Below are 20,997 nucleotides of genomic sequence, written 5' to 3' on the forward strand. Positions count from 1 at the left end.
TTGGTCTCATCTCAATCAAAGTGGAGGCGATAACATGGTCCATGTGATCGCGCCCACTTAGCCAACAGGTAATTGGTCCACGACCAAATATGGTCGTGGTGTTAACGAAGGTAAATCTGATACCTTCAGATATCAACGGTTCCACCACCCAAATGGAAGGGTGGTCAGAAGTGATAAATATTATGTAATTATTTTCAGAAATAATTTGCCAAATTACCGGCAAATCAAGGGTCAACAGATTTTGTTGTGTGTAAAAATTATTTTATCTACTTAAATAAAATGCTCCTTTAGCATTTGCAAGGAAACAGTTCCAGGTTCTTGTTCTTGTAGAATAGTAAACCCTCGGTGACCGTTTAAATATCCGTCCCCATTCCTAGGACGGAGCCTTCATAATATTCCTTTGATCTGAATATTTATAATTTGTATGTTTGATGATGAGCCTTAAAGTTAAAGTTTAGAGTGTCCCGTTCAACCCTGTAGTACTGATTGGATGGCGCCCTTATATTTAGTTTGAGATCTTATATCTCAATATATATTTTTTTATTGTTTATTAGTTGCGATGGATTCGGACCGTAACACGACCTGAGATAAATGCTGGTTGGGACTCAGGCTTTGAGCGGGTACACTAGAAACGAGTGAAACAGAGGATAGCAATAGCACGAAAAATATTTACAAAAATGAAATCTTTCTTTTGCAATGACTACTTAAATTTAAAACTTAGACAGAGGATGGTCAAGTGCTATATATGGTCAGCCTTACTATATTGTGTGGAAACATGGACTCTCAAGAATATATCAGTGAAACGCTTGGAAGCCTTTGAAATGTGGATCCACCGTAGGATGCTCAGGGCTTCGTGGGTTGCACGATTAACGAACCAAGAAGTACTCAGAAAGGCAAGAGCAAGTCGGGAACTTGTTCAAACAATAAAACTCCGGAAGATCTCTTACCTTGGCCACATCCTTAGAAATGACCGTTACCTCATCTTACAGCGGATTGTACAAGGCAAAATACAAGGTCGAAGAGGTGTCGGGAGGAGGCGAACATCATGGCTTGGAAACATCAAAGAATGGACTGGAATTCACAGTGTTGAAAGACTTTTCCACTTAGCAAGAGATCGTACTGCATTCGCCACAGTGATCGCCAACGTCAGGGGGACCTGATACGGTACTATGAAGAAGAAGCCATCGAAGATAAGGGGAGAACGGTCATAAGAACGCTTATGAGTAATGGCCTATGCTGACGACTTGTTCTTAATGGCAGATTGTGCCGAAAGCCAGCAGTCTAATATCTTGCAACTTGAAAATAGGTGCAATGAGTATGGTTTGAAAATTAGCTTTTTGAAAACTAAATTGATGTCAGTAGGTAAGAAATTCAACAGGATTGAATGTCAGATTGGTAATACAAAGCTCGAACAGGTAGATAATTTCAAGTATTCAGGATGTTTGTTCTCCCGGGATGGTAATATAGTGAGATTGAATGAAGGTGCAGTAAAGCAAATGCAGCGAGCTGGCAGTTGTGATCAACAGTATTCTGTAAGAAGGAAGTCAGCTCCTAGACCAAATTATGTTTACATCGGTCTGTTTTGAGACCAACTTTGCTTTACGGGAGCGAAAGCTGGGTGGACTCAGGATATCTTATTCATAAGTTAGAAGTAACAGACATGAAAGTAGCAAGAATGGTTGCTAGTACAAAAAAGCAGGAACAATGAGAGGAGGGTACTTGGAATGAGGAGATAAAGGGTAAGTTAGGAATGAACTCGATTGATGAAGCTATACGCATAAACCGGCTTCATTTTCCGGGTCATGTGAGGCGAATGGAGAAGGATAGGTTACCCAGGAGAATAATGGACTCGGTTATGGAGGGTAAGAGAAGTAGAGAGAGACCAAGACGATGATGATGATTAGACTCAGTTTCTAACGATTTAAAGATAAGGGGTATGGAACTAAATGTGGCCACAGCACTAATTGCAAACAGAGGATTGTGGCAACATTTAGTAAATTCACAGAGGCTTGCAGACTGAATGCTGAAAGGCATGACGGTCTATAATGATGTATGTATGTATGTATGTATGTATGTATGTATGTGTGTACGTATTGTCCCCTTCAAATTTGGCCTACAATAAGTATTTATTGTGTCTGCGGGTGCGAGATTATTATTTCATTAGCACGGGCGATATTCCTCAGCCCTGTATTACAGAGATGGTCTCACTTGTTCAGAACCGGTGTCGTTGGCGAGGGGAGCGATGTATTGATTATTTATTGAGCTGTCAGCTGTCCCCACGTGACCTGCTGTGACTTTTATTTTGAATTTAAGTAAAGAAAGGTTCAGAGTACCATATAGTAATGAATAAGAAAGAATTATTTCAGTGGACGAGGTTCACCATTTATTTTTGTAAAGCCTACGATGTTAAGAATTTCCTTAGAAATGTTAGATACTAAAGATTGACATCACATTTGTCTGATGAAATATTAGAGAAAGTTTCAGAGTAATATTTATTGTACAAACACGACTGTGTAAAATTAAGTCCAATGGAGACATCTTTGAGTAATATTTTGATAAGATTTTGGTTTCATTAGTTTTTCAATTTAATTGAAGTAACGTTTAATTCAGTACATTAAAGAAGGAAAGTTTTATTTTGAGACACTAAATGTAAACATAAATCGGCCTGTTATTTCGACGTCCAAGATAAATATGAATCAGACAGTTTTTCACTTTCTTTCAACTTGTAAATAATAATGTCATTATTGAGAGGAGGTCCTCCCATGGAAAATTTCATTTTTGTTGTTTCATTAAACCAGAAGTAGGCTAATATCCATCTGTATATTTACAGAATTAATGTCGTCCAGGATATTGGAGAAATTAATAGCAGTGTTAAATGAACTGGCGGAGAAGAGAAAATAGTTTAACCATAAAGATTTATTATATTTAATGTGTTATTGTTGAGTGTGCCAGTTTGTAATAAATGTCAAAAACCTGTTGTTTGATATTTCTGTATTATTGTCGCTAGTCCTTGTCTCTTTCCCTGCCTTCAAAAATAAGCAAAGCCAGACAACGAACGGTCCACCCTTGGGACTCTCGTTCTCCTGCTGAGGAAGCCCGGTAAGAAGGGGGCAGTATGTATGTATGTATGTATGTATGTATGTATGTATGTATGTATGTATGTATGTATGTATGTATGTATGTATGTATGTATGTATGTATGTATGTATGTACTGAAATAGCCAAATATATAAAATTTGCTTGTATCATATGCACTTTCAAACTTGTTCATTATTTGTTCAGGCATTATGAGGAGTATGCTAGAAAGCATCAAGAAGCAAGTCGGGATGTTCAGGGCTATCTCTCAAATCCCATTAATGCCTACCTGCTAGTCAAGAGGCTTACCACTGACTGGAAGGCTGTGGAATCTCAGATGGTGAATGATGTTGGGTCAGGTAATATATTAAAAGTACCTATTCTGTAAGGAATGGTTAAAAAAATTTTTGATGAGTGTGTTATGCATAGGTTGATTTTAGTTCTGGAAATCTCATTGCAGAAGACTTTCAGAATTAAGGATCTATAGTATCCACTCAAAATGAAAACATGTTCAGTCAATATATGTTTTCTTTGATTTTTATCTACTGTACTAGATGGTTGTATGTAAATAGATAAACAATCAAGTTACATGCCAGTAATTTTTATAAGTTGTTACATGTGTTTAATAAAATATTGATTACATCCCTCACTCCCATAATTTTGATGTTTAATGGACTTGGAGGGTATTGATTGAAACAATTAGTGTCAAGCAATGGCCTACCTAGTTTGAGAAGGCTTTCAATTCTTTGGTTTGTTTTCCACTCATATGTACTGCGTAAAATGAGAAACATCTGCATACTGTATGTTTCAAAAACTACTCCTTGCTTTCCACTTCACTGAGATGATGCTTAACGTCACTTTGTCAGACTTAAGAGGGACTGGAGTGCTGAAATTTTGTCTTAGAAATGGATTCTTTTACTTAAGAGTAAAACTACCTCACCCTACCTCCTAATATGTTTCAAAAATGCAAGTTATAATGTCACTAGAACCCTAAATACAGGAAAATTGTAAGTAGTATCTTTTTATAGTATACTAGTATAGAAATGCAATTTGTGAAGTAAAATAATTTCTTAATAAGTTATTTGGTAAGAGGAATGTGATAACCAAGTAGTATTGTCATCAAGGCAGCCATGGTTCATATCCCAGACAGTGGATGGGAGATTAAAAAATATAAAAACATCATGATCCTGTGGTTCAAATTCATTTTAAAACTGGAGGTGCTGTGGCTACCCCATTATTTCAATAGGCAGATGAAACTACCAACTTGGTTGCTGGCTTATAAAATTGCTGGAATTAGAAAACATGACAAATAAAAAAGAAAAAATCTCATTTTAAAAAGTTTTATTTAACACTGTAACTACATTTCCCTGGAGCTTCAATATTGGCAAAATGTGACAAAGCCTCTGAAACATCAACTTTGCTGTGCTGAGTGGCTCAGGCGGTTGAGGCACTGGCCTTCCGACCCCACTTAGCAGGTTCGATCCTGGCTCAGTCCGGTGGTATTTGAAGGTGCTCAAATACATCAACCTCATCTCAGTAGATTTACTGGCATGTAAAAGAACTCCTGTGGGACTGAATTATTCTGGCACCTCAGCATCTCCAAAACCCCGTTAAATTAGTTAGTGGAATGTAATGCAAATATTATTATTATTATTATTATTATTATTATTATTATTATTATTATTATTATTATTATTATTATTATTATTATTGTTATTATTATTAAAATTCAACTTCCATGTGCTATTTTGTTGTTGATGGATAATACTGCTAGCAATATTATTGTCAGTCATAAATGATTATAAATACGAGTACATTTTTGTGAACTTTTCACTTGTAACAGTTACTGGTATCATGAGGAGGCTTTGTAGTGCCGATTCTGAAAGCAGTTAAAAATAAAATGGGGCTCTTTAGGTGCCTATGGATTGTGACAATCCTTAGTTTGTTCACAACAGCTTACATACTGACTGCTGTGAACCTGTAGTGAAAATGTGTTTATGTTTTGACAGGTTTTGTTGAAAAAATTACCAGCTACCGTGCAGTGCTCAAGTTTCCTACTGATGAGGACCTGATGAGACTTCAAGACACTTATAAACTGGATATCTCATCTTTAGCTAGGGGAGAACTCAATGGAATACAGAATAGTACAGAATTATCTGGTTAGTAGAACGAATATTAAATATTAGGATTTATGTGAAACATTCAAGTAAATGCATAACTCAAGGAGGACATATTCAATAAATATAAAATGTCTACTCTTTATACGTTCATAGATTTATCATCAAATTGCTGACAGGGATCATCTCTTGGTATAATAGTACCTAGTTAGCTAAACTCAAGGACTGACATCCATGTGATAAACTTAAGCATAATGGGTTCCTTTAAAATTATTTTCCTTTACGTCACTATCGGAAATGATCCTTCTTGCTAACTCTTCACTCCTGCATGAACAGTACAGCTGTTGTCTTCTCATACAGGCCATACTCTGAGATTATGGGTGCACTGCTTTCAGCCAAGCAGGAAGAATTAGCTAGAGGAATTACTTTGAACAGGGAACATTAAAAGGGAATACACTGCAATGCCATAACACTCTGGGTATTAATATTCCACGTTCTCTGTTTGTTGTGCTGCTCTGAAGGAAAGAGGGATGTACAGATGTTAACAAAACAGAGAAATGTACTAGTCCATATCCCTTTTGACAATCATTGCAGAATAGGAGGAAGTACCAAGGAAACATAAGATGTAATTGCTCCATACTGACATACGCAGCAGAGACCTAGATGCTGGCCAAAAATTCATCATCACTGCAACCATGTCTGACAGTCCACTGCCATCTTCTTCATATCTGCATATGAATCACAATCTATCTCATCGACAGTGTTCTTAATATGTGATTTTCCTAGTCATCCCTGCACTTTCTTCCCCAGAACTTTGCTTTAACTTTAGAGGAAAGTCGTGCCTGAGTAGTGACCAATGAATTTCATTTTCCTCTTCCTGATTGGCAGAATTCCATGACTTGTTCAGTGGTTGTACCCTTAAAAGTTGTGTGAACTTCAGTCATTTTATCTTAATCTTCACTCAAATTTCCCTAAGGATTTATGAAAAACTCTTAACATTCTATTCATTTCACTTCCAGAGTTAGCTAAAACTGCCATTATTTGCAAAGCAGATGCTGTGGACCAGTTTACCATTGAATTTTACTCTTTTGGTTTTCTCTTTCATTTTAGTTACCGCACCTTCTGTGTAGAGGTTAAACTGTGTGGTGACAAAGGCAGCACTAGCTTACACCTCTTCCCTGCTTTGCCTCCCTTCTGGTTCCATTAATTTCAATTTCTATGGTCCGAGATTTATACATCTATGGAATAAGTTACCTGACTTCCCAATCCGGTTCCACTTTTGCCATTGCTTGGAACAAGCATTTCCATCCATCCATCCATCCATCCATCCATCCATCCATCCATCCATCCATCCATCCATCCATCCATCCAGATCCATCCCTCCAGATCCATCCATCCAGATCCAACCATATCCATCCATCCATATCCATCCATCCATCCATCCATCCATCCATCCATCCATCCATCCATCCATGCGCATTTAAGGCAGTCACCCAGGTGGCAGATTCCCTATCTGTTGTTTTCTTAGCCTTTTCTTAAACAATTTCAAATAATTTAGAAATTTATTGAACAACTCCCTTGGTAAGTTATTCCAATCCCTAACTTCCCTAACTAAAAATGAATATTTGCCTCAGTTTGTCCTCTTGAATTTCAACTTTATCTTCATATTGTGATCTTTCCTACTTTTAAAGACGCCACTCAAACTCATTCGTCTAATAATGTCATTCCCCGCCAACTCTACGCTGACAGCACAGAACATACTACTTAGGCTAGCAGCTCGTCTCCTTTTTCTCAATTCTTCCCGGCCCAAACTTTGCAACATTTTTGTAAGGTTACTCTTTTGTCGGAAATCACCCAGAATAAATCGAGCTGCTTTTCTTTGGTTTTTTTCCAGTTCTTGAATCAAGTAATCCTGGTGAGGGTCCCATACACTGGAACAATACTCTAGTTGGGATCTTATCAGAGACTTATATGCCCTCTCCTTTACATCCTTACTATAACCCCTAAACACCCTTCTTATTCTTCTTCTTATTCTCTTGTGTTGTTGAGCGCTGCACACCGGCAATTTACCCAGTCACCAAATGTTCACTCGCTTGAACACTGTAGTCTCTATTTTCTTATTATGTGATTGTTACATGTATGCGTATAGAACGATTGTTCATTATTATTAGGAGAATGTATGTTGAAATTACGAGAACTAGATACATCACATTTAGTAATTTCAATTGTGTAAGAGTATTCAAAGACAAATTTTATATTGATATAAGTATTCCGTGATGGCCAGCACAATTTCCGGTGTGGGATTAGATACTAGGCAAGAGACACATTTGGGAAAGGCGACCTGTTGTTCTAATAATCGTTGAAAGAGAATGTTTCGTTGTGAGTTAAGTGTTTTACATTGGAGAATAATGTGATTAGCATCCCCGATAGCGTTACCACAACTACATAGCGGTGAGTCATTTAATTGAAATCGAAATTTATAGGCAGGTGTGAGTACATGGTTACAACGAATGCGAATGATAGTGGTAACATACCGACGTGTGTATTTCCCTTTAGCAAACCATGGCCGTAAACAGATAGAAGGTTGCACATTAAAATAAAAACTACCCTTTAAAGTCGCAGATCCTTTCCAATCATCCTGCCATTCCTGACAAAGTGCATGTTTTATGAGAGGTTGAATAGCGGTAGCGGGAATAGCGATGTTACAGTTGAACCCATTTCCTAAAGCAGCGTCTTTGGCAAGTAAATCAGCTTTAATATTGCCAGTAATATTAGAATGGCCTGGAATCCAGACCAACGTTATATCCTGATGGTTTTGGTCTAGGTTAAATAATAGTTTTTTAATATTGAGCACATACCATGAACTTGGACTTTGAGGGGATTGTATGCATTTTAGAACATTCTGTGAATCAGAAAACATGATGGCTTTGGGTATAGCATGAAGTTAGACATGTAATAGGGCCTGTCGAATGGCAAATGCTTCAGCAGTGAAGATAGAAGCATGTTTTGGTAGTGTGAAGTTACCGGAGGTTTTAGATGAAAGTATTAGTAGGCTGCTCCTACACCTTGGTCATTTCGAGAACCATCCGTGTAAATACTTAATGTATCCTGATGAGGAGATAGGCATACTGGGAATGGAACAGAAATAATATGAGAAGATTGTATGCTTTGTTTGGTATTGAATCCGAATTGGGATATAATAAGTTGTGGTTTATAAAATGATACCGGGTATGGGAAGGAATAATGAGGTAGAGAGGGACATTTAATTACTTGATTGTTATAATCTCTAATGTTTTCAAGGGCTGTTAAGAGGCCAGGCGGTTTTAATTTAGTATTAGGGTATTTTTGAAAATATTCCGAGAGAAGTTGTAATTTAGGAAATAACAAATGGGGGTTAACCGAGATTTTTCGTATTAAGAACTTTCTCCGTAAGTACAACGGCGTTTCTCCAGTTTCAACCAGGAACGCGTTGGTGGGGGTTGATTTCAATGCACCAATGCATAGTCGTATCGCTTTGTATTGAATAACATCTAATTTATGGACAAGGGTGGCAGATGCGATGTTAAAAAAGAAACATCCGTAATCTAACCTTGATCGTATGGTATTCTTATAGATTGTCAACGCTATCACTGGGTCAGCCCCCAGTTCCTCCTTACAGTAGCTTTGAGAATATTTGAAAAGTTATTTGTTTTATATTGTAGGGATTCAAAATGGTATTTCCAGGTTAACTTATTATCTAAATATATACCTAAATATTTATAGGTTGTGCGAATCGGAATGATTAAAGTACCACTTTGTATTGGAGATTGATCATAGCTTCGTTTATTGGTGAATACCATGGCAGCACACTTATTCTGCGAAACTTCGAATCCATGGTCATTGCACCAATCATTTGCATTGTCTAGTGCTAACGGGATGGTTTGTCTGGCTTCCAATACGGTACTTTTAGTAACGTATATTAGGACATCATCAGCGTACGTAATTATGCGAGCATCACAATTAATGAGTGTTTCTAGATCCTTTAGGTATAATGCAAATAATATACCACTTAGTACGTCACCTTGAGGTAAGCCCTTGGAACTATAACGAATGTTAGGAGGCTGCCATGATGATTTAACGCGTAGGCATCGATAGTATAAAAGTTGCCCTATGATAGGCCTAGTTATAAAATTGGGTTGAAATTTCATGTCCGTTAATTTTTGGAGTAATACATGTATATTAACATTATCATATGCCTGTTTGATGTCTATGAAAATGGCAAGAGTATCGTGTTTTCGAAATCGAGCTAAAGTGAGATCCGTTAAGAAAATATTTATAGCGTCAAAAGTACTTCTTCCCTTGATAAAAGCAAATTGGTATTTTGGCAATAAATTATAATATTCCAAGCACCATAGTAGGCGACTGAGCAGTATACGTAGAAAAACCTTCCTAATATAGGATCCCAAGGTTATGCCTCGGTACCGTGGATATACATGTCCCTCAGTTGGAGGTTTCTCTAATGGCACTAGGAGAAATTGATTCCATTCCTGTGGAGTTGTGGCGGACGTTAAAACCGAATTGAAGTAAGTGATTAACATTTTTTGAGCTCTATGTGGAAGATGTTGTATCATTTTGCAAGTAATGCAATCCGGACCCGGGGAAGTAGAAATCTTACCTTCAACTGCAGTAAGGAATTCTGTTAGTTCAATGGGTTGCATAAGTGTGTCAAACTGAACATTATGTACGGACGAAGACAGCGGAAATTGGGGTATCACGAAATCTGGGGTGAGTTCACTATAAAATATCTGTAGAATATCAGGATGAATGGTAACAGTATGGTGTCGTCGTTGAATGTGACCCAGAGATCGAATAGCAGACCAAATAATTTGAGGATTAGTATTTCTACGAATAGCAGAGATGATTTTTTTCCAAGATTTCTTTCGTTTATGATCAAAGGTGCGTTTCATCAGTGCTGTATACTTCTGGTAAAAGATATAGTGATGATATGTGAAGTTAGTTCGAAGCTGTCGAAAGAGAATTTTGCGGCGTTTGACCATTGCATCACATTGTTTATCCCACCATCTTATTGCAATTTGTTCAGGCTTTGACGTGCATGTTTTTGGGTGAATAGGATGATACATATTGAGATATTCGGTAATTGCAGTAAGAAATGATGAATATTGCATGATAGGGGAAGAACTGCGTTTGAGCTTAGCATTTAAATAGCTGTGAAGCATATCAAAATCATAATCATGGAGTGACCTGTCGAGCCGGTGTTGGTTATTTGTAGAAGAATCGAAATTTATAGACCCAATATTCCCACTAAGTGAAAGAAATATGGGGAAATGGTCACTGAGATGGGTATCTTTAATAGTTTGCCAAAAACTACGGTGACCCAATGAGAGACTACAAATAGAAAGATCGACAGCGCTTTTGGCTTGCCCCGGTGCTGTGAGTCGTGTAGGAGATCCATCATTTAATATTAGTAGGTCTAGGGTCTGCGCTACATTAAGAATTTTCCTACTCTTAGCAGAAATGTGCTGAGATCCCCATGCAGTGTGATGGGCATTCATATCCCCGGCAATTATAAAATGAGGATAAGGAGTAAACTGAGAGAAAAAATTATACCATTGTGTAGCTGTACCCTGTATACGAGGGGGACAATAAAGATTCACAATGACCAGTTCATTAATTTTCACTGCTACAAAAAAAGTGTTTGTGATATGATGGGCAACCTCCAACCGTTGATATTTTATTCCAGTGACAATAAGCGTTAATACGTCGCCATATCCACCACCATCCATTCGTTACGTTTTATAACCGGCAAATCGAAAAGTATACATGGGTTTCAACCAGGATTCTTGAATTAATATTGTATGGGGACGATATTTATTAATAAGTTTAACTAACTCTTGTCTCTTACCTAGTATGCTTTTACAATTCCACTGGAGAATCGAAATTGCCATGTTCGATGAGACTATTGACTTTGTTATTTATGCTCTTAACCAAGTGACTCCATTGTGGGTTAACCCCTAATAATTCCATGAGTATTAAAAACTCAGCACGTAGTGCCGATTGTAGTTTACTTGGGTTAAAGGGTAATGAATTGTCCTTCTGGAAACTACTTCCTGGTTCATTATTGGAGGATGACACTGTAGACCATTCCCAGAACTACTCGGCGCGTGGGTATTATTAGTTATGGGAGATGAACGATGTTCTGTTCCGGTGGTTCCAATTAACTGAAGGTAACCGTCCCTATCATAGCCAGGGGAGGGGTGACCCGAGGCTCACGATAGATAACTTCCGTAAATTTTCTTTTTTTAGGAAGCTCTACTGTTTGGTTTGATTCGGAAGAGTGCAATGGGGGAAATTGGTGCGTTACTGAAAGTGGGTTATATGCCTTCGGCTGTACTTGATTTTGTGCCTCTTCGAAAGATATATTTTGAATGCACATAATTTTTTTGATAGCAACTTGTTTGTTATGAACTTCGCATACATGTGATCCCACTGAATGATTAAGATTGTAGTGTAGACATTTGCTGACATTCCCGTGTTGAATGGGATAGAGAACATCTCCCACAACGAGAATTGCTCGCCCTACAATTTTTAGCAATGTGTCCATATCGCTGACAATTTTGACATATAATAGGATTATAAATAAATACTTCAACCTCTAAGAGCACATTAAAAATAGATACATGATCCGGTAAGTTTTGAGATCTGAAGGTTACTTTCACGGAACCAGTAGGCACATAATCTATTTTATCACCAACACTAATCCTTCTGTTCATTCTCTGCACTTGTTTAATGGATTCTGTAGATTCAATGAATTGCATTATGTCTTCGTTGGATAAATTTTTATCCACACCACGAATAATTTCGATACGATAAATGCTGGAAGATGGAATGTCGGCTTTTAGACTATTAGCGTGTTGACCAGACTTAAATGCAATTTGAATACGGCGAACACCTTTGCAACTGACAGTTTTTATGCCACTGATTTTATTGTCATAAAAAAGTCGACCTAAGGCCATAGGATGCAAATTGCCTGTATTATTATTACCCACAGGTTCAACATTAACCAAATAAGGACCCCTATGAGTACGTGGATACAATTCTGTAGGTGATGAGCTATTGTCGCTTTTTGAGAGATTTTGATCAGCTGGAGGTCTTTCATCATTTGAGTTCCCTGCTACCTGTTCATTCTTTGCGGGAATTTCTTCTTCGTGGTCGACCTCCAAATCCATGTCCAGATTCGGGGGACGGTTGGTGCCACCACCTCCAACCGCTTTCTCCATTTAACACACTTCACTCGCCACTAACTATGCTACACTGAGTCACACGTTAGCTGAGGAACGATGTTCACTGCACCCCAGGTACTGACCTAAACACCCTCATAACCTTGTGCAGAGAATTGTACCCTTTATTTATAATCCCATTTATGTGATTACCCAATGAAGATCTTTCCTTATATTGACACGTAGATACTTACAGTGATCCCCAAAACGAACATTCACCTCATCAATGCAGTAATTTATTTATTCACGAAGCACAAGATACAGCTACACTGAGCAAATTTCACTTGCACTGTCAACAGACTATTTAACAAATGTAAACGTTCATAATAAAATACAGTATAACAAACATGACAAAGTATAACAACATCAGGTACACAGCCTACTAATAACAACTGTCCAAATCGAAAACCATGAGAATATCCATGTTCATAGAAAAAATTCGTCGTGGGTCAAGATGACTAATTAAAACTGAGAGGACTTTTCCTATTTGTAAAACACTCAACCTGACTTTTATCCCCGTTTCAATTGCCTGCTGTCCATTTCACAACATTATCGAGGTCATGTTGCACTTGCTCACAATGTTCTAACTTATTATTACTCTGTACGGAAAAACATCATCTGCAAAGATTCCACTTCTTTAATCATATCATTTATATATAAGAAAACATAGAGGTCCAATAATACTGCCATGAGGAATTCCCCTCTTAATTATTACAGGGTCAGATAAAGCTTCGCCTACTCTAATTCTCTGGGATCTATTTTCTAGAAATATAGCAACCCATTCAGTCACCCTTTTTGTTAAGAGAATTTTGATTTCTATCCTGTTATGTGTTTGTAGTGGTTGTTATCATGACAGCCCTCCCTTAAGATTTGTTTCAAAACAGATGATAATCATGAAGTGCGCAAGGCGTGTGTTTTTATGTTCCAGTGGAAGTGCTTTTGTCAATAATGGTGTTAGGAAATATTCCTGTACAATAAATTATTTTCCCTATAGATTAAGCTCCAAATTGATTATTACGGAACATTTTCTGGCGACCGTGACAGGACTTAGTTAAGATGGAGGAGCTTAAACAGTATAATAAGGAAAGATCACAAATATTTATTTATTTATTTATTTTTATTTATTTATCATAAGTCTGTACAGAGTTCTCCTCCATTTTCACAGACACTATACATAGGTGTACATAAATGCATGAATGAGGGTTTTTTTTTTACGATTCCATGACCGAATAATATTGTCATGCATGCATGAATAAATGAATGAACACTTCCCTCCCAGTCACGGATAGCCACCAACTGAGGAGAGAGCATTCGGTTGGCAGGATAAATGCATGGATGGGATTATGCATGACTACTGCCCGGTCGTGTTATCCACCCCTGGTGAGAAAAAAGGAGCCACCTTCCCAAGGATAACACGTCCGGCCCTTTCCCTTGAGGCCCAAACAGAAGACCCCTCCTGATCTAATAGCTGTCAAACACTAATTTCTCACCATTCCATAATTTCTGCGAGGCACACGTAAGCGGAAATCCCGCACCTCATGTGCCCCCTCCCTATTCTTCTTTCTCTGTTGCATTTAGATCACTGTACATATTCGATTGGGATAGGCCCGTCCTACCCCGTCCTACTTCGGTTATAGCCTTACATAAGTGTATGAATTAATTAATTAATTGGCTATGATTCCCTATCTAAAATAGTGCCCTTTGCACAGGCGGATCGCCATTCCACATGCAAGGGCCACGCCTACGATTATCTACATGAGTGTATGAATAAATGAATTAATTGATTAATTAATTACCAATTCCCTAACTGTATGGATGGATTTATGAATGGGTATATGGATATTCATGCATGCATGTTAGGAAAAAATACTCATCCCTCCCAGTACGGATAACCAGTAACTGGGGAGAGAGCCCTTGTTATGAATTAAATAAATGATTGAATGAATAATATGTGGAATGAGTAGTGAATGAATGAGTGAATGTTATCAACCTTCAGCCACGGATCACCAGCAGCTGAGGATGAAACATTATATCCATTGGGCCCTGTCTCATTACAAACAGTTTGACAGTTAAATACGTTATGGCTTACTAACATATCGACTTTACAGTGCTACATATACTAATATTCCTTTTACTACATAGCCCTATTGGCAATTTCTTAACTAATCGGTTCGCAACACAATCATCCATCCGTAATATGACCTACCCTCATTGTAGGCTCTTTCAACACTCTTCTACATGAATTCCTAATTACAATTAACAGTTTACTGAGATTACCAGGTTTATACCATTCTTTGCTTATCATCTTAATAATCCTATAGCCATTCTCATCCTCATTTATCATATATTGTTCCTTGTTATTCAAAAATTTCCTTCTCACCGCTATGGTTTCTTTGATTTCAACATGTGAAATTCTTCTCTGTTTTCACCACAGAGAAGGCACCTTGTTGCATCTTTCACTTTAATCCATCCCCTATTCTTGTAAATTCCCATTAACCACCATATCAAACCCCTGATTTCTCTTCTATTTACACTCACAATATTTATGTTCATATCCTGCCTTATCCTAATAAACTCTGAGAGGGTCGCCTTGCTTCTACACTCGGATACCAACCACTGTCTTTGAATATCTCTGAGTCGTCTAATGATTAGTTTATTCGTTGACCTTTCCAACCTCTCCCAATAACTTCCATATCCCAACCTATCTAATATACTTCTGATTTTCGTTAACCAATACTCTCCCTGGATATTATCTCTCTGATGTTGATATGCGATCTGCAGAAGCTCGCCACCCTCTCTTCCTTTCAATCTCAAAAGATATTTCAGAACTCTCTTAAGAACATCTACTTGGATATTTTCTTCACATATTAATCTTACTCCACAATTTGCTGTACAATTTGGTAACCCCATTACAATTTTACAGAACTTACTTATAACCTGATTCAGCATCTCACACTCTTTCTCTACACCCCATAGCTCAGCTCCATAAAGCATTCGATTTTTAACTACGGCTTGCAGGACATTTCTCTGAATCTTATAGTCTATATTTGGGAATTTATTTTCAAGAATTCTAATTACTGATAATGCAGCAAGACCTTTCCATTTGGCTTGTTTTATTTGATGGATCCACTTCCCGTTGTTTGCTATATATATTCCCTGGTACTCTAATCTATTTGTGACCTCCACTTGACAACCATCAATCGTCCATTTTTCATTCTTCGCTCGTTTACAGCCTTTGTTACAGATCAGAACTTTCGTCCTGGAAATGTTAATTTTTAATGACCACGTTTTAGCAAACTCTGTCACAGCATTAATGCTCTTTTGCATGCCTCCGGCCGTTAACGTCATCAGCAGGACATCGTCCGCGAAAATTAGGCCTGGTATTTCTTGATTTACTAAAACTGGACTCATCCAGTTATCACCTCCATGTCCGTTTAATATATCGTTTATAAATAACAGAAATAAAATAGGAGATAGCTTACATCCTTGTTTCAAACCCAATAAAGAATCTATTTGACCACATGCTACCCCATCACCTACCCTTATACTGCATAGCACCCTTCGGTAAACTGCCTCCAATGCTTGTACCATCTTACTAGATACCCCTAATAGGCGTAATTTTGCGAACAATGCACTCCTGCTGACTGTGTCAAAGGCCTTTTCAAAATCTATAGCCGATATATATAATTTTCCTGCTTTCGGTTTTATATACTTATCTATTATTGTTTTTACAATCATGATGTTATCTATTGTTCTTCTGTGTTTTCTAAAACCACTTTGATATTTCGAGAGGATGGAGAATTCTTCCGCCCATTTCATCAGTCTATTTGCCAGAATTCCTGTATATAATTTACTTAGGGAGTCCAATAGTGTTATACCTCTGTAGTTGTTTGGATTACTTCTCTCCCCACGCTTCTTGTAAATTGGACATATTATACCTGTCTGCCATGCCTTAGGAAACTCCAAAGAATCAAATATCCTATTGAACAATTTTACTAATATTTCCAGCATTTGTTGGCTTTTTACTGCTTCTTTCCAAAATTCATTAGTTATACCACTGAAGCCCCCCGCTTTCCTACATTTGACCTTTCTAATCATTTCTAAAACCTCACATTCTGTTATTTCTTCATCTAAGCAGGGGATACGAATCTCTAAGCCCCTCGAGATATCCATACATGTTCTATTATTTATCCAAGTATCCTGTCCTCCTAGCAATTTATTAAAATAATCAATCCAGACTCCATTCTCAATTTTAACATTGGCAAATCCTCTCTCACCTCTACTTATTTTATTAATTCTATTCCATACCTTATCACTTTGATTATTCTTACAGTCTATGTTTATTAATTTTGCCTCCTCCTGTTGCCATATCCTCTTTTGCTCTACTAACAACACTTTATATTCTTTTCTTAGTTTACAATAGTGTGCCCGAACCTTAGGCTCCCCCTCTTTTCTATATGCCTTTAGGACTCTAATCACCTCCATTTTCTTTGTTTTACATACATCATTGTACCATCCTTTCCTTTTATCTTTATTATTATTATTCTGTTTCCTTTTCACATGAGCTATAGTTTTAAAGGGTTTCTCTACCAGTTCTACCGCTAAGTCCACCTTACTACTCAGTAACGCAACCTCTATTCCACTCTTAATTATCTGGAATTCTTCTCCCTTTAAATATGACTCTACTCTTTTTGGGGTATTCTTGCACCACTTGTATTTATTAATTATCCTAATATTATCTTTTTCTGTTACAGTGTTACGTTCCTCCTGTTCTTTCTCATACACTTCTAGGGTAACAGATACCGGGGAATGATGTGATTCGGCCCATTCTAATATCTCTATTTCCTTTACCATCTCTAAAATATCTCCCGTACACACAACCAAATCAATTACACTACCTCCCTGCGCTGTAATATATGTTAGCTTTCCCGTTTCATCTCCCCGCCTCCATCCATTTAGAATATATAAATTCTCTGCGGTACATAGTTCTAGTAGTTTATCGCCATATACATTACGTTCCTTATCCCGACTGTTTCTGCTACCTCTCATTGGCTCTATTCCTTCTTTACTATATGCGGGAATTGACTCTCCAATTCGTGCGTTCCAATCCCCTAACATAATGATTCCTGCTTCTTCATATTTACCTCTCATTAGGTTGATCTCCTCTATTAAATCCTCAAAAAAGTTCACATTGGTATATGGTGACCCCATCGGATGGTTATATATAAAGGCTAAGCATATGTCTCTCTGTTTACTCCCTTCCAGTTTAAGTTTGATCCAAATTACATCTTGCATATCGTTAGGCAATTCTTCTATCTGACTACTAAACTCTTCCTTTATCAGAAGTGTTATTCCTCCCGGAATTCTCCCTCGAGTCCCTCGTTTTCTTTTTATTACACTTCTCGTAACATAGCCCTTCCATGTTAAAATCTTTCCTTCCGGCATCCATGTTTCTAAAAAAGCAAATATCTCAAAATTTTCCACAAGCTCAGACACTCTATCATTCCCCAGTTTACTTAATATGCCTTCTATATTTACAAAACCAATTTTCAATGCTAGTTATTTCACTTTCCTATTATCTGAGACACTACCTGTTTTACTACGTGTGTTTATTGTTTTATCAATTTGTACTATACTTCCATGAGGGGAACTATAAATTTCCCCTCACTTGAAAGATCACAAATACGTAGACTATTTACGAGAGCACATGGCGAGTTTCAAACAAAAATGTCTGAAGCAGTCGTAGATGCGGAAGAAATGTTGACATACTTTCGTATTTTAGAAGATAAGGCAATGCGGATGTTATCTTTGGATGAAAAGATTCAAGCACTTAGGGGTGTCGAAGAAACAGAAGAAGACGACGCCAAGGAATTCGACACGGCAGAAACGTACCGGGAGAAGTGGCTACAAGCTAAGGTTAGGTTCGAAAGTAATTTTCAAGTGAATTTATCTGTTGATGGAGGTGAGGCCTTAGCGAGTGAGATCGAGACGACGAAGAAAAGGAATTTCAGTTTACCCAAGCTACAGCTTAAACAGTTCGACGGAGATATAAAAAAATGGATTGGTTTTTGGGGACAGTTTAAGAAAATAAACGACGATAGTGATATCGACCCGGAAGATAAATTTCAGTATCTTCTACCAAGACCGACTACAATATATCAGACCTTAATGTTACTATCGATTGAGAGGAAAATGGCGACTTCGTGGGCGAACTTTTGAGACATGTGGTTGGTTCATATCTGTGTTTACATTCTGTTAAAGAGTGTTATTTTGATCGAGTTATTGAAGTATGAAGTATATGTTTGGTAAAATAGTAATCTATAACGGTTTATCAGTATGGTGTTTTGTTAGAAGTTTATTTGATGGTATTTTTAATGTATAATAGTGTTCATATTGCCGTGCTGTAACATAGCACAACATGGGTCGTTCCTGCTGCGTTCGTGGTTGTAGATCTAATTATACCGTTGCTGAAGCTTTTAAATTCCCTGAAGATAGATCTCTACAGGAGAAATGGATAAGGAATATTCACCGAGAAAATTTGGAAGTCAAAGACCAAACTATCGTAGGCTATGTGTGTAACCAAAATTTGTGGTTAGGGAAGATCTCTTTCCATCCGATAATGATGAGCCTAATCGTTTTTGTTTTCTTATTCAGTCGGAGTAATTTCATGTAAGTTGACGATAAGTATTAGTTTCTATGTAGAATATAAGTGTGTGACTGTATTTATATGGGTCAGTGGTCACTAAGATCTGTAATTATACATAGTCATGTGAGAATATGTTTGTTTTGATCGTGCTGTGAACCGGATTTAAATCGAACTATGGCAATGCCTCTCATACATCTATTCTTAAGTTCTCTAAGGAATGAAACATTAAGAGAGAAGTGGATCAGGAACATACATCGTGAATATTTCTACAAAACAGTAGTGTGCATACGTCATCTGACAGTAAGTCTGAGATTAGGGAAAACTATTTTTCTATTTCTAAATGGTGGACCTATTCGTATTCCTCCACAAAAAAAAAAAAATCATTTAGATAGTGATAATTGATATGGTGCCTATGTGCTTCAAAGTGTCGTGTGATTTAGATGCAATTGCATTTTGAAAGAATCTGTGCTTGCCTGCGGGAACATTTGGCTAGATCTTGGTGTATAACAAAACTTATAGTGTGACAGATGGAGCAATCTGTACACTGTTACACAGAAGAAATAGTGACTTGCAGGGATGGTGGTGGTGGTGATTATTGTTTTAAGAGGAAGTACAACTAGGCAACCATCCCCTATGTAACACTAATCACAGGGAAAGAATGGAAGGGGTCTGACACTTCGAAAAATGAAGGTATCGGCCGAAGGAAGACAAGGGGCACGAAGAGCATGAAAATGAAAGACTCCCTAGGAATCCATACGCAATACCGCTCGGGTCTGAAAAGAACAAGTGTTGACCGAGGGAGGTTCGGATAGGATAGATGAAAGTGAGGAGCATGGCACAAGTAAGTGGAAGCAATGCCAGGACTCAGGTGAAGGCCCCGTGGTCGCAACCCACGCTCCAAAGTTCAGAGCCCGTGGGGCCCATTTTAGTCGCCCCTTACAACAGACAGGGGATACCGTAGGTGTTATTCTACCGCCCCCACCCACAGGGGGGACTTGCAGGGATTAGCTTTGTTTGTAACTCAGGGGTTTTATTGTACCAATACCTTCCGATTCTTGCTGTGGATATCTGCTATCAAGCAGTCTACACCAAATTGTAGATCGTCCATGTAGGTTAAAGACATCATTGTTTAGAGTCAATGGAGTTGTTTTACTCATGTTCTTCAATGGGGAAAATCCTACTATATCGTTAGTGTTTGAACGCTTCATTTCTAAGTTTACCATCGTGGTTGGAAGTGCTACTATATCATATGTCAACATACGATTTAAGAGTTTCAGGTAAGGAAGACTTAACGTCATCGGGGCTGTTCATTGGGCTGGCATAATCATTTCGGGTGTACTTCATTTTCATCGAGTGCTGAACATTAGAAATTGTCCACCACTTCGCAACTAAGGCAACACGTTATATTTCATAGTTCTTATGAAAGTGAATAAATTGAGGACTTTCGGACCTTAAATTATTTTTAAACATTCCAAATGATGTTATAAATATCATTTTAACAGTTTTATAGTGTATTTCCATCTATCCAGCGAAGTGTAATCTAAGAGAAAACATTATTTGACTAAGTGAAATTTCGAAATAATCAGCTTGTTGTTCTCTTTTGCTGTGGGGTTGTCCATCTATTCTAGCACAATGTGTGTGATTCTAGTTGTTTATATGTGATGAGTACTTGTTCGCGAAGCGTTTTCATCGGTGCAACAGTGATTTTCCCAATGATGTTACATTTATCATGTTAAATTACCTACCACCGTTTGCAAAATATGTACGTGATCTTTTCGTAATTTCTGGCTGATTGAACCAGATACTGTGTAGCTCTTTCAGTGGTATCAACACAATAATTTAATGTGACGCCGGGCTCAGTGGCTCAGACGGTTGAAGCTCT

The 20,997-nt window shown here is 37.7% G+C and overlaps 1 protein-coding gene across 1 annotated transcript in view; it reads left to right on the top strand.

Moving 5' to 3' along the window:
• LOC137498203 (prolyl 4-hydroxylase subunit alpha-1-like) overlaps positions 1–20,997 on the top strand; it is a 698,966-nt gene that overhangs the window by 255,532 nt on the left and 422,437 nt on the right. The window contains exons 7-8 of the mRNA XM_068225776.1: positions 3,283–3,434; positions 5,085–5,234. Of these exons, the coding sequence (XP_068081877.1) occupies positions 3,283–3,434; positions 5,085–5,234 (302 nt within the window). The remainder of the gene's footprint in view (positions 1–3,282; positions 3,435–5,084; positions 5,235–20,997) is intronic.

Source organism: Anabrus simplex, chromosome 1 (genome assembly GCF_040414725.1).
Source record: "Anabrus simplex isolate iqAnaSimp1 chromosome 1, ASM4041472v1, whole genome shotgun sequence".
In the NCBI taxonomy this organism is placed as follows: Eukaryota; Metazoa; Arthropoda; class Insecta; order Orthoptera; family Tettigoniidae; genus Anabrus; species Anabrus simplex.